Genomic DNA, 14,953 nt, shown 5'->3' with positions numbered 1-14,953 from the left:
TAACTAATAAATTATTAAATTTAACGAAGAAATACCCATTTTAAAAATAATAACTACTTATTTACTACATTGAAACGACCCATTTAGTAATTACAAGAAAAATCCAGGTCCGGATTAACAAAAAAGCATAAAGTAATTGTGACCTTAAAACCACACCCTGTATATTGGAATTTCCAAAATCCGTTTGCACATTTGAAAAGGGCACAAAAATTAAGTTTAATGGCTCGCTTCAATTTTATGCGCAAACAATTTAATGACATTACTTTTGAAATTATATCAAAATTTTTGTTTTCAGATTTCTTAAAAATTTCGATATAATTTCAAAATTAAAGTCTCTTTTTTTTCTGCTCTTTTTAAATGTGCAAACGGATTTTGGAAATTTCAATATACAGGGTGTTGTTTTAAGGTCACAATTACTTTATGTTTTCTTCTTAATCCGGACCTGCATTTTTCTTGTGATTACTAAATGGGTCGTTTCAATGTAGTATTTACATTTTATTATTAATGCCATCGGTACATAATTCGCAAATATTTTACGGCTATCCTTACTGTTTCTGTCTTTACACGGCAAATTACGTGTAGTAAAATTCACACTGGTATGGATATGTAAACATTACTAGAATGTCATTGTACTTGACAATGTCATCGTTAACTTTAAAGAGGGCTCTTGGAATGTTCCAAGAATGTTCTTGGATAACTGTTATTTGTATAATTGCAAATTATTAATTCAGTTAATAAATGTGATAATTTTTTCACTAAATATGTATTCAGGGATTATAATAATTTATATGTACAACAAAAACTAATACTCAATCGAAAAAAAAAAAGAAAAAAATGTTAAAGTGGTTTTTTAATAATATATTGTTACTATAGAACGCTTACAATTTTGAACATCTTTAAAAACAAATTACTTGGATCACAGAATATATCCTGATGCATTCTCTGCTTGGATCTTCCATAAATAATAAACAATAAATAACTTTTTATTAAGTTCACGTCTTGAATCAATTATTTATCAAATACACTATCAATATTATTTAATCAACAACTCAAAATATTCCCGATGCGATGTCAAATATTTAAAACTGTCACTGTCTTGTCATCATATTCTATTTGACTCAGTGCGTTGTATGACAAAGATAGCGAATGTCCGAATTGGAAAATATCACCACGGACATGTTGTCCATTTTTTTCGAATCCTGAAAAAACTAATAAATATTTAAAAAAAAATTAAACGCAGAGTGAAAGAATAAACTATTATGGAGGGCCGAAAGTCCCTTATATTAGAATGTATAAAAAGTTTCTTTTGAATGAGATATTTGAAATTAAAAATCACACTACATTTTCTCTTAGTTTTTCACCCCTGTAACTTATTAAAATAAACATTATAGAAGTTTTCAGGGACTTTCAGCCCTCGGTAAGAACGTAATCTTTCATTCTGCGTTTAAATTTTTCAAAAATACTTATTAGTTTTCTCAGGATTCAAAAAAAATGAATCCCCATTTGAATAGCATTGCAGCCGAAAATACGTACCCATCCTCTTAAGGTTTTTTTAAGAACATAGTAAATATCTATTGTTGTTCTAGTTCTTCGTTGTTATATGGTCCTAAATGCCTCGTTCTTCTCTGGTGGTTTGAATCAATAGCTTTTAACGCCCATTAGGTTTGTTGTAAAGTTTGTAGTTGGTTGTAAAGGTTGTAGTTTTCTCAGGATTCGAAAAAAATGAATCCTCATTTAAATACCATTGCAGCCGAAAATACGTACCCATCCCCTCAAAAGTTCTGCTTTTTAATATGAGAGTACTTAAAAATTTCAATATAATTTCAAAACTAAAGTCATGAAATTGCCTGGCCGAAAAATTGAAGAGAACCATTAAACTTAGTTTTTTGTGCTCTTTTCAAATATGCAAACGGATTTTAAAAATTTCAATATACAAGGTGCTGTTTCAAGGTCACAATAAATTTATAATTTTTTTTAGTCCAGACCTAAATTTTTCTTGTGATTAGCAGTTGGACGGTTTGGGTTCTAAATGAGACATATGTGTACCAAATATGAAAAAAAATATACAGGGTGGTTCTAAAGTTATGGGTCCAGAAAAAATGGACAAAATCGATAAAACACCCTGTACCTTGGTTATAAAAATCGGCGAAGCAATAAATGTAGTATATCTAGAACCGCCTGAGTGATTTCTATTCAGCATTCAAGTATTTACGTTTACCAATGAAACACCCTGTATATAAACCAGATCTATTTTACACTTTTTAGGGGAAGAAGATTGCTTATATCTTAATATATACGTACCAGGTGAAGTCAATACTAAAAACAGCTACGATATACATTTCTTAATTCACGGAGGTGCCTTAATGAATGGCTCTGGACAAATGGCAAGCGATTCCTTTATGATGGATAATCAAAATGTGATTTTCGTTTCATTCAACTACAGATTAGGACCACTAGGTACGCTGTTTTTAATATTCTTAAATTGTTGTATCTTATTTTAAAATTTTGTGCTTTTAGGATTTTTATCAACGGAAGATAACGAAGTACCGGGAAACAACGGTATGAAGGACCAAGTGATGGCTCTTAAGTGGTTACGAGATAATATCCACTCATTTGGTGGAAATCCACAATCTATTACCATAAGTGGATTCTCAGCAGGGGGATCATGTGTCCATCTTCTTTATTTATCACCTTGGTCAAAAGACCTCTTTATTAGAGGAATTTCCAATAGCGGTTCAGCTATCAGTCCTTGGTTTCTTAAAGAAAAACCTCTAATATTTGCCCAAAAACTGGCTGCAGATGTCGGCTGCCCGACATCACCCACATCAGCATTAAAAGCTTGCCTGAAAGAAAAACCTGCGAATCTATTGATGGAACAAATCGAGAATTTTATGGAGTATGTTCATTTGCCAATATCGCCTTTCGGAGTTGTAATTGACACATGGGCAAACAATCCTTTTTTGCCCGAACATCCTTATAGTTTGTTGGAGCGTGGGAAAATATTGGATTTGCCATGGATTGTTTCGGTTAATAGAGATGAAGGAATATTCCCAAGCGGATGTAAGTGCCTTTTTTTTAGATATTTAGATATCGATAAGGAAATACTTTTCTTCTCCTTCGCGTGAATGGTTATGATTTTCAACATCAGCTTAATTATTTTAATGTGTGCTGCAGTGGCGCACCCAGAATTTTCCTCTATGGGGAGTTGGCTTGGGCGGGGTTCGGACAAATAATCCCTGATAAAAAATCCCCACAAATTATCCCTGGAAAATAAATCCCCAGACAAAAATCCCCGGGCAAAAAATCCCCAGAAAAAATCCCGGACAAATAATCCCCACAAATTTTTTTCGATAAAATATCCCTACAAAAAATCCCCATGAAATATTTGCTACCGAATAGTTCTCTAAAAGTTTTCCCGTGAACGCAATCGACTCGAATGTTTTTCAGCCTCAGTGCATAAGAGTTATAGAAATGGCAATGAAACTGCTTTTCGGCACGACAATAACGATTAGTAATTAAGATTAAGTATGAATTATTGTAATTTCGATTACCAAATTTCGAATTCCAATTACATGCCGAAAACTTCAAATTTTACATGACAAACGAGTGTTCCACGAGTTTTTTCAAAAATCGTGGAAGATATGGGGGATGAGCTAAGACTGTAGAAATCATGTTGTAATTATTCGCTTAAATATTTTGCTCACTCTGCCTTGAATAACTAAGTTCAAAACATTACCTATTATCTGTGTGCATCCATGAAAATTTTTTGACCTATTAAGAATGTTTAGCTTTGTTATGAAAACGCAGAACACAGGTTTTTGACATAGCTTTTGAAGCAGGCTTCTGAAATGTTGCTTGCAGTAAATTGAAACTGATGACTAAATATTTTTCGTTATGTATTACTAAAAAGATTACTACCATACGCCGAAGAGATATCTAATTGGCGACTACCAGTGTGATTTCAGGCTCGAAAGATCGATTGTTGATCAAATATTTACTATTAGACAAATGCTTGAAAGGATTGGGAGTATAATCAAGACGTGCATCAGATCTTTCTATATTTCAAACAGGCTTATGATTCAATTATTCAGGCTAAACAGGCTTCATTATGGAATACAATGGTCAAGCTGGGCGTACCCAAGAAACTAACTGCGCTACTCAAATGTGTGTAAGTAACTTCTTTGCACAAGTTAGAAGAGGTGGGGAAATATCAAATGCTCTCTGCGTAAATTCTGGACTGAGATAGGGAGATCCGTTGTCCCCATTATTGTTTAACCTGGTCTTGGAATTTGCCATGCGAAAAATTTATCCAAAAATTAAACCAGACATAGCTGCTCGGGGAGAGGCCAGATGGGAGAAAAAGGTGGAAATATACAGTCAGAGAAGATCTGGAGAAAATGGGAGTGAGACAATGGGAAATAGTGTCACAGGACCGACACATGGAAGTCAATAGTAAACCACTCGCAAGGACACTCGAATAGTTATAACGCCATTGATGATGATAATAACTAAATATTTTTGACGCTAAATTTACAAAAAGTAACAGGTTTTTTGCATTACAATCAAGATTATCGTTTTCAGGACCAGGAGTTCTCATCACGAATAGGCAATGTTTTGAACATAGTTATTCAAAGCAGAGTGAGTGAAAGATTTAAGCGAATAATTACAACATGGTTCCCATAGCCTTAGCGCATTCGCTATATCTTCCACGATTTTTGAAGAAACTCACACTCGTTTGTCATTTAAAATTTGAAGTTTTCGGCATGGAATTGAAATTCGAAATTTGGTAATCGAAATTACAATTCATGCTTAATCTTAATTGCTAATAATTATTTTCGTGCCGAAAAGCAGTTTAATAGCGAAAAGCAGATGACATTGATCTCGTTGGAGACTCCATCTTATCCACAAAAGCCATTTTCAACATGGTGGAAGGAGCAACAAGCGAAGTAGGGCTGAGGATTAATGAAGAGAAGACGAAATATATGTGTATAAATAGAACGACACGAAGAGACAGGATAGGACAAAATGTGACTGTCAACACCTTCAATTTCGAAAGAGTACAACGTTTTAAGTATCTGGGGGCCGTAATAACAGGTGGCAACGATGTTACTGAAGAAATAAAAGACAGAATCCAATCAGCAAATCGTTGTCTATTCGCACTGGATAAGCTTATAAAACAAAAAATCTTACAAGAAGTTCCAAGTTCAAAATCTATAAATCCATCGTCAGACCTGTACTAACATATGGATGCGAAACTTGGACCATGACCAACTCAAACGAAGAAAAGCTCAGACGTTTTGAACGAAAAATACTTAGAAAAATTTTCGGACTCAACCACGACATCAACACAAACCAGTATAGGATCAGAACCAACATCAAATTAAAAGCAGTCTACAATGACACCGATATTGTCCAAGAAATTAAATCACAGCGACTAAGATGGGCAGGCCACGTGCGCAGGCCACGTGCGCAGGCTTCATAACGAGAGACTTATAAAACTGGTATGGGAGGAGATTACTATAGGCAAAAGAACACTCCAACGTCCCAGAATGCGATAGAGAGATAACATCCAATCAGATATCCGAAAAATGAACATTGCATTTGACCCTACGTTGATGGAAGACCGAACAAATTGGAAGAAAATTGTACAATCAGCCAGGACTCACCCAGGGTTGTAGTGCTACGTGATGATGATGTATATGACACATCTTCCGGTTCACCTGTCAGGTACCTACTTATAAAATATACCTGTACAGTTAAGTCCAGGGTTATTTACCCGTACGTCATCATTTAAAGCATTCGAAATAAGTCGGAAATTTACTACACGCAACAGCAAGTGATAAAAAGTGGTTACTGCTCCAATCACGCGTTATATTATAAAATTTGACGTTATCAACTAAATAGAATGTCAAATGTGAGTTTTGTTTTAAAATTTTGTTGCAGAATTACAGCTATATGTGAAGTAGCTTAATAGATTTTTTAATATCATCAGTGATCAATAAATAAATAAACAATTTATAAAAAAATTCAATAACATATTTTCTTTTTGTCATTTTATTCACTTTGGCGGAAACTTAAACACAACCCTTAACTGTGTGAATGAGGTTAGCTTCGTATGTTTTAAAAATTCATTGAAAAATAAAATACACTTACCACGAAATTTCAAACTCCAATATAAAATTGGTTGGGAAACACCTGTTTGTGAAGTACAAAAAACTTCAAAATGCAAAAATTCGACAAAAAACAGCAAAAAATTGAACAGATTGACAGTCTCAAAAGTAAACAAACTATAAACGTCACAAATTGTACTTAAAAATCTGAAAACATCCCCAAACGTCTTTTTTTACCTATATGTTTTCGATGTACTGAGTCTAGAGCGTTCATAAAAAACCATGTGTTTTTACTTAATAACAGGCGGTAGCTGGTTTGTCTTTAGTTTTATGCGTGGAAGAGAATGATGCTAGATAAAAAGTATGTGTTTTATCTCATCAGGTATTAATGAGGCACAGGTAAAGAATCGTGGACTCAACTGTAGATAATAATATGTCAATAAAAACATGTTTACTTTTGACTTGCTGGATGTTTAACAGCAAAAAAACTTTGTAGGTCTTGGGTCCACACTTAAAATTATTACCTCCCACATGAGACCTTTTTTATTCAGTTATTCATGTCGAGTCGGACAACTTTTCTATTTCGGAAAATTTGTAAGGGGGGGGTGGTGTTCACTTTTCGGAGATAAAATAAATATTTTTATCAAACAATATTGCAAAAATCAGCTGAGAGGGTATACATTTTATGACTCTTTATGATGCGTGCGCCCCCTCCCCATGTGGAGTCATAAATGACAGTGGCGGCTCGTGATTTTTTCAATAAGGGAGGCTATACCTAACTGTAAATTATCTAGACAAACTTTGCATTAGCAAAAAAAAATCCGCCAACAAAATCTAATTGGACCCATTTTTTTGACCATTTTTTATTTACATTTTATAATATCATAATAATTCATAATTATTTCATAATATCATATCATTTTAAAAATAGTTAGTATAATTGTAAAAGTGTATTACCAAAGTTTGTGTCGTTTATTTGTTAACAATTCTATCTCTGTAAGTAGATATGCATATCAAAATAAATACAGATTTGAAGTTTTGCAGTCCATACAGGTTGAAGGTTTACATTGTTTAAGATACTCAACTGAATTTTTTTAATTCTAAAGGCGGCTTACTCTGCGAATGCAAAAACACGGTAAATTACCGATATTTTGCTTTGCATTACAGATATCGGAAAAAGTTATTTAAACAAGTATATTATTCTAATCCCACATACCAAATTTCATCACAAAATTCGCACTTTTAGTTTTTTCATTATTTGTAGTCAGGATCCTAACATCCGCAGAGGAGGCTGCTGACCGAAAAATCTCACTTAGGGCAGCGTGTGCGTTAAGCGATGTGCAGCTCTAAATGAGTCTAAGGAGACCGGGTCTCGTTAAACCATCCTTAAACGCTGCTGGGCTACGCGGAGCATTAGCAAGTGAGATTTTCCGGCCAGCAGCCTCCTCTGCGATTTTACGATCCCGACTACAAATAATGAAAAAACTAAAAGTGCGAATTTTGTTCTGAAATTTGGTATGTGGGGTTAGAATATTATTTGGAACAACTTATTCAAATGACTTTTAGCGATATCTCTAACGCGAAACAAAATAGCAAAGTAAACAAAACAGTGTAGCGTGTGTAAACAAGAATGTGTGTGTACTTTGTACGCACGTAAGAAGTTATACTTCTACTACATATTATGTGATTTTTAAGACCATACCAAAAATTTAAAAAAATAAAAGAATAAAACGCACACAAACACATTGAAAAATACCACAAAGAAAAAATGATTTCTGAACGATAATAATTGTTGGCAAAAATTTTAAATACGCATTTTCTGAAAAAAAAATTATATAACAAATATACTTACAATCATAACATGCATAAAAAAATAAAACTTGCATCGGGAATTGAACCCGTGAATTTCGTGCCGCTTTGACTCGTAATCGAAGCGTAGACTCACTCGTCCAATCCCACATTATTTATCATGTGGAAAAATACGGTAACTGAACGTTTTACTGTTTGACAGTTGTTTTGAAAATTAAATTATGTAGTTTAAATTTTGTGGAAGAAAATATAAAAATATAACAAAACAGTAAGAAAACAATATATTAGATGAAGATTGGTAGAACTTTTGTTGGTAATCAAATTAAGTATGTAAATCAAAGCATTACATACCTACTAGATAAATAAATCTACGCAAAAAAATCATAATTTAAAAATAAAAATCGAACCTAATTTGGGATTTCTCTCTAAAATCCGCATTCTTGAGAAAATAAATGTATGTATTTCAACCTAATCCAAATGTATAATTACAATATGATTATAATAAAAACTACTTACCAAATTAGAATGAGTTTTCCTTGTCCAAAATAGTCCAAAAGTCCAAAAATATAGGTATATGAAAACTATTTAAAAAGGCAGTATAACTATTAACTAACTTTTGTTTTTTGTTTCTTTTCACACAAATTTTAAAACGCAACAACCATAAATAATCTAACTACAGCTGTGCCACAGCCGCCATATTGAATAATTTTTGACATGTCATTTGAACATCCAATCAGAACAAAGTTATAATGCGCATGCGCCCGGTCGCTAGGTTTTCCCATATAAAAATTTACCCTCTATCGCCGGTAAAGAAGTATAACTTCAAAAATTTATGGGGAGGCTAAGCCTCCCTTGCCTCCTCTGACCGGCCGCCACTGATAAATGATGATTTTTGTTTGCAGGATTGTTTGACAAAAATACTTACAATTTACTGGTAATGTTGTCTGACACATTTTTAAAGGCACTCCAGTTTAGTATGGTATAACTAGACCCAAACCCAGACTTCCAAAGTGAAAGTTATCCTCACCAAATGTTTCTATATGGTCCAATAAATGTTCAGAAAAAAATCACACCATTTTGAGCGTCGGGTTTGTGGAGAGAGGGGGGAGAAATCGGTAATTTCGTAGTTTTTTACGTTTTTCGTCAATATTTCTAAAACTACGCGGTTTAGCATGAACAGCCCTCTATACAAAAAAGTTTTACATTAAATTTGAAATAAAAAAGGTCCGATGCATAATCCTTCTAAAATGAACGGTTCCAAATTTACGGAGGTAGTATAGTATAATTGGTCCAAAAAAGGCCTAACCCAAACATCCAAAGTAAAAGTTTTCCTCCAACACCAAATTGTTCTATATGGTCCACATATATATATATATATATATATATATATATATATATATATATATATATATATATATATATATATATATATATATATATATATAATCGGTTTATAACGTTCTACGACGTCTTCCGATTCCCAATCGCCATTGCTCTCGATCGTAGCACATGTCTTCGTTCAAGCCTCTTTCTCCGATTTCCCTATGGATTCCTTCTATCCAGCTTTTCCTAGGTCTTCCTCTCTTCCGCCGTCCTTTTGGTGCCCATCGTAGCACTTGCTTGGGTAATCTGTCTTCTTCCATACGTTGTACGTGGCCAAACCATCTTAGTTGCTTTGTTTTTATATCGTCCATTATTGTATGCTTTACATCCATTATCTCCAATATTCTTGTATTTCTGATTTTTTGTATTCTTGATATACCCGCAGATCTTCTCCAGAAGTCCATTTCAGTTGTTCTGAGCATATTTTCGGATTTTTCTTTAAGTGGCCAAACTTCGCTGCTGTATGTTATAATGCTCTTAACAATGCTGTTATGGATGTTACGTTTATTTTCTTTGGAGATACTTTGGTCCCATAGGATTTTGTTCAATAATGCGATAGCTTTCCTTCCTTGTGTGCACCTTTCTTGGATATTCTTGTCCAACGTTCCATCTTGTGTAATTGTAAGACCCAAGTATTTATATTCCTGACAGTGATTAATAGTTATTTCATTTTCCAACGCTAGATCCTGCTGTATACCTCCAACGCACATATATTCCGTTTTCTTGGTATTCACTTCTAAACCCCAGTTCCGGTACTCTTCTATGATTTTTCGGGTCATATATTCAATATCGTGATAATCCTGGGCCATAAGAATCTGATCATCCGCAAAACATAGAGTGTATAGCATGTTATCATCATTTAGCGGTATACCCATATTCTTACATTTCCTTTTCCAGGATTTCAAAACTTGCTCTAAATATATTTTAAATAGTGTCGGCGATAGACAGCAGCCCTGTTTAAGATCCTTATTCACTTCAAATCCTGACGAGATTTCCTTGCCTAGCTTAACTTTTGCTATATTATGTTGGTATAGATTTTTTACAGCTTTAATGAGGTTCAGACTGATGTTAGTTTTTTCGAGGGCTTCCCAAAGTTTACTTTGTGGTACAGTATCGTATGCTTTTTTTAAGTCTATGTACACTAAATGCAGTTCTTGATTGTAGGCTATTTGTTTGTCTATTAACTGTGTTACACAATATAGGTGGTCAGTGGTGGATCTGCCAGCGCGGAAACCGGCTTGCTCTTCGGCCTCTAAGTCCTTGTATTCTTCTTCTATTTTATTTTTGATAATTTTTCCGTAAACTCTGCTGATGGTGCTTGTGACAGATATTCCCCGGTAATTATCGCATATATTTTTACTGCCTTTCTTGTGTATTGTAGAAATTACAGACAATTGCCATTCTTTTGGTGTGACTTCGCCATTCATACATCTATTAAATAGATCTCTTAGGTATTCATACAGGGTGTTGCTACCGTATTTGAGCAGTTCTGGTGCTATGTCGCCAGGCCCTGACGCTTTTCTATTTTTTAGGGATTTGCATGCATTTCGTACTTCTTCCAGTCTTAACCGAATCGGTGAGCCACTGACAATTACATTGAAACTTTCGTGATCTTCGTTTTTAATAAAATCTTCTCTATTTTCTACTAGTAACTGCTTGAAATAGCCATCCCACTTTTCCAGAGTAATCGGTGTTATTATATCCCTTTTGGTATCTGTTCTCAACGTTTTAAGGAATTTCCAGCTCTCTGTGTTTCTTGTCCCCCCTATATAGGCGTTAAGTTGATTGCATTTGTTTGTCCACGTTTCGTTTTTCTTCTGTGTGATTTTTTTCCGCACTCTTGCTTGTGCTTCTTTGTATAAAACCTTATCGGAATCTTTCTGTGTACTCATATATTTCCGGTACTTTTCTCTCTTATCGTCTATTTCGGTGGCTATTTCTAAGTCCCACCAGTATGGTTTATTTCTTATGTTGTCTTTGTACTCCCCCAATGCCTCATATGCAGCTTCGTGTATACATTGTGTTATATGTGTATGAAGATGTTCCGTATTTATAAATGTATATTGTCCTTTCAGTTTCTCGTCCAGTCGCTTTTCGTATAACGTTCTTATGCTTGTTTGTTGTAAGCTTTCTAGGTTGTATTTCTTTTTTGGTGCCAATTTGTTTCCTCCTTGTTCTCGTGGATTTAGATTTTTTTGAGATTTCATTCCGGAGAACAGTACTTCCGCTTTTAGAAGATGATGGTCACTGCCGCATGTTGCTCCTCTATAAACCCTTACATCGTTAATTTTCATTCGACTCCGTTGTTTTATCAAAAGATAATCAATTATACTTTTCTGGTTCATAGTAGGTTGGGTCCGAGTATATTTATGAATGCATCTATGCTGGAAGAAGCCGTTCATAATTCTTAAATTGTTCTGTTTACAGATGTTAATTATTCTTGTTCCATTATTGTTGAGTACTTCCTCGCCGTATCTGCCTACTACGTCATCCTGTTTTTTATTGCCTGTTCTGCCATTTAGGTCTCCTAATAATATAATTTCTCTGACATTTCCTATTTTGACGATTTCATCGTTGAGTTGTTCATAGAACTCATCTTTGTTAGCTACCAGTGCGTCCTCGTTTACACCATATACTCCCAAAATAGTTATTCTATAGCCATATATGTTCATGTTGACCTTTATCATTCTTTCATTTATTCCTTCCCACGATGTTATGTGCTTTCTTAATGTTCTGCGTATGAAGATCGATATTCCTTGTTGAGCTCTTATGTGTTTTGGAACTCCACTATAAAAATGATCATAGTAGCCCAATTTCTGTGATCCTTGGCCTTTCCTCTTAGTTTCTGTCACCACTGCGATGTCCATTTTCATGTATTTTAGCTCTAATATAACTTCATCCATTTTATTTGAGAGGCTTTGAACGTTCCATGTTCCAAAATTCATAGTCCTTTTTCGTCGCTTTTTTCGTTGCCGAGTGATCCGTCCATTCATCCGAGTCTGATTATTGGGTCGTTTAACATTTGCTTGTTTTTACAAGTATCGAGGAGTTAGCCCGATGCCTTAACCCCCAACTTGGAGGACCGGGGTTTGATTTCAGAGTTCCTTCTCTTAGAGAGGTTGCTTTCTCCACAGCTAAGGAGTCCTCTCTACCCCACTTCAGTCATTTTTTTTTACAAGTACCGAGGAGTTAGCCCGATGCCTTAACCCCCACCTTGGAGGACCAGGGTTTGATTTCAGAGTTCCTTCTCTTAGAGAGGTTGCTTTCACCACAGCTAAGGAGCCCCCTCTACCCCTGGTCCACATATTGTTCAGTAAAAAGTTACACCATTTTGAGCGTCCGGTTTGAGGGGGAGATGGGGGAGAAGTCGGTAAATTAGTAGTTTTTTTACGTTTTTCGTCAATATTTCTAAAACTGTACTTTAGCGTAAACAATGTTCTATACAAAAATGTTTTACATAAAATTTAAAACAAAAAAGGTTGTGTACATATTTGTTATAAAATCAACGGTTCCAGAGTTAAGGAGGGTGAAAAGTGGAGGTTTTCGATACTTTTTATATTTGTTTTGGCAATTTATACTGATGAAAGAAAATTTCTTGAACAGGATTGTGTTTTGTAAATAAAATTTGCTATTTTAGTGGCCGATGGTATGCTAGTGACAAGCCCGTAAAGAAACGTCAACCTCACCACCCAAAATTATCATCAATTGCCCATAAAGATTGTTCATGCTAAACCTCATAGTTTTAGAAATATTGACAAAAAACGTAAAAAACTACGAATTTCTCTCTGACCGATTTCTCCCCTCTTCTTCTTCTTCTTCATGTACCATCTCCTCTAAGAAGGTTGGCAACCATCACGGCAATTCGCACTTTCGATACCGCTGCTCTAAAGAGATCAGCAGAAGTGCAATTAAACCAAGCTCTCAAATTGTTTAACCAGGAGATGCGTCTTCTTCCGCGACTCCTTCTACCCTGTATTCTTCCTTGCATTATTAATTGTAACAAGTTATAACGCTCGCCCCTCATAACATGTCCCAGATATTGTAGTTTTCTGACTTTAACTGTATTTAAAACCTCTTTATCTTTTCCCATTCTTCTCAACACCTCGATGTTCGTGACTCTATCCACCCAACTTATTCTTAATATTCTTCTGTAGGCCCATAACTCGAAAGCTTCTAATCTGTCCGAAACATTCTTATTTAATGTCCAAGCCTCCAACCCATAGAATAATACGGAGAACACGTAGCATCTCAGAAGTCTTATCTTTAAAGAAATTGTAATGTCCCTGCTACAGAGTACTTTTTTCAGTTTGTTGAAAGCATTTCTTGCCTGTCCTATTCTTGCTTTTTCTCCCCTCTCCCCCCCCCCAAACCCGACGCTCAAAATGGTGTGACTTTTTTTTGAATATTATGTGGACCATATAGAAAAATTTGGTGTTGGAGGATAACTTTCACTTTGGATGTCTGGGTTATGGCATTATTTGGATCAATTGTATCATACTAAGTTGTCGGACACACCAAAGTTTAGAAACCTATATATTTACGAAATTTTCAGAAATAGAAAATTTGTCCGACTCGACATGAATAACTGAATAAAAAGGTGGGCCCAAGGTCTGTTATATTTAAAAACACTATTTCATTTGTTTAGATTTTGTAATTCAGATAGATCGATTTTATGTTATCAGAATTATTATATTATTAATAACTTGCATTTATGTTTTACGGAACAATTTCTTGAAGATATTATTTTCTCATTACTTGCTTTACAGTTTTTAAATATTATACCTCTCCGTTCCTAACTACAGGTGTTATTTTAACTCGCTTCTGGCCAATTTGTAGATTTTTGTACAGATCAAGAAGCAATAAACAGAGATTTTCTAGACAAAGCCCACTTATTGCTGGACTATAACTATACATATCCAGAAAAAGATAGAAAAATATTTGCCAAGAAGATCAGGGACTTCTATTTTGGACAAAATGATATAAGTGAAGAAAATTTTGATAAACTAACGCAGGTAAATTAAAATATTTTTTTTGCAAAATTTTTTATAAGTGTAATACAATACACTTTTTAAAACATTTGAAGAGTGGATATATATAACGGGCCAAGTGACAAAAACTCAATATTTCTGTTTTTTCCATTATAATGGTCTATGCATAGGGTTACCATAATTTATTAAGGCCCAATCCGGACAGGGGTAGTCCAAGGGGTTATAGAAAACGTAAAATGTGAAGTTGACTGTGTTGCTACCTCTACATTGTACATATATGCGAAATGCATATGGCAAATTAAAAGTACAGCTGTTTCACTACAATAATATGCAACTAACATCGAAAATCTCTGCCAGTTTAAAATACATATACACCTATGTTTTAACATACTTTAGACGTAAGGTGCTGCTCAGAATGAAATTTCCCACCGTTGGGCCTCGTATTTTCCATTTTTTTTAGTAAAGAAAAAAATCCGGACATTTCTCATATCCGGACCCCAATCCGGACATGTCTTTCAAATCCGGACTCTCCGGACGAAATCCGGACGTATGGTAATCCTATCTATGCAACAATGCCGTTAATCTGTATTATGGACCAAGTGACAGTTGCATTGAAAACAGCTCTAAATAAATTCAACAAATAGCGTCCGCCGTTAAGTATAG

At 34.6% G+C, this 14,953-nt stretch overlaps 1 protein-coding gene across 2 annotated transcripts in view; it reads left to right on the top strand.

Moving 5' to 3' along the window:
* The window catches only part of LOC114347394 (venom carboxylesterase-6-like), a 92,781-nt gene that overhangs the window by 60,620 nt on the left and 17,208 nt on the right, over positions 1-14,953 (top strand). For both annotated transcript variants that reach the window (XM_028298130.2, XM_028298185.2), the window contains exons 5-7: positions 2,266-2,457; positions 2,518-3,060; positions 14,139-14,314. In XM_028298130.2, coding sequence (XP_028153931.2) covers positions 2,266-2,457; positions 2,518-3,060; positions 14,139-14,314 — 911 coding nt within the window. The remainder of the gene's footprint in view (positions 1-2,265; positions 2,458-2,517; positions 3,061-14,138; positions 14,315-14,953) is intronic.

Source organism: Diabrotica virgifera, chromosome 1 (assembly GCF_917563875.1).
Source record: "Diabrotica virgifera virgifera chromosome 1, PGI_DIABVI_V3a".
NCBI classification, from domain to species: Eukaryota; Metazoa; Arthropoda; class Insecta; order Coleoptera; family Chrysomelidae; genus Diabrotica; species Diabrotica virgifera.
Note: the sequence above shows the minus strand (reverse complement) of the source record. Positions and strands in the feature narration are given on the sequence as shown.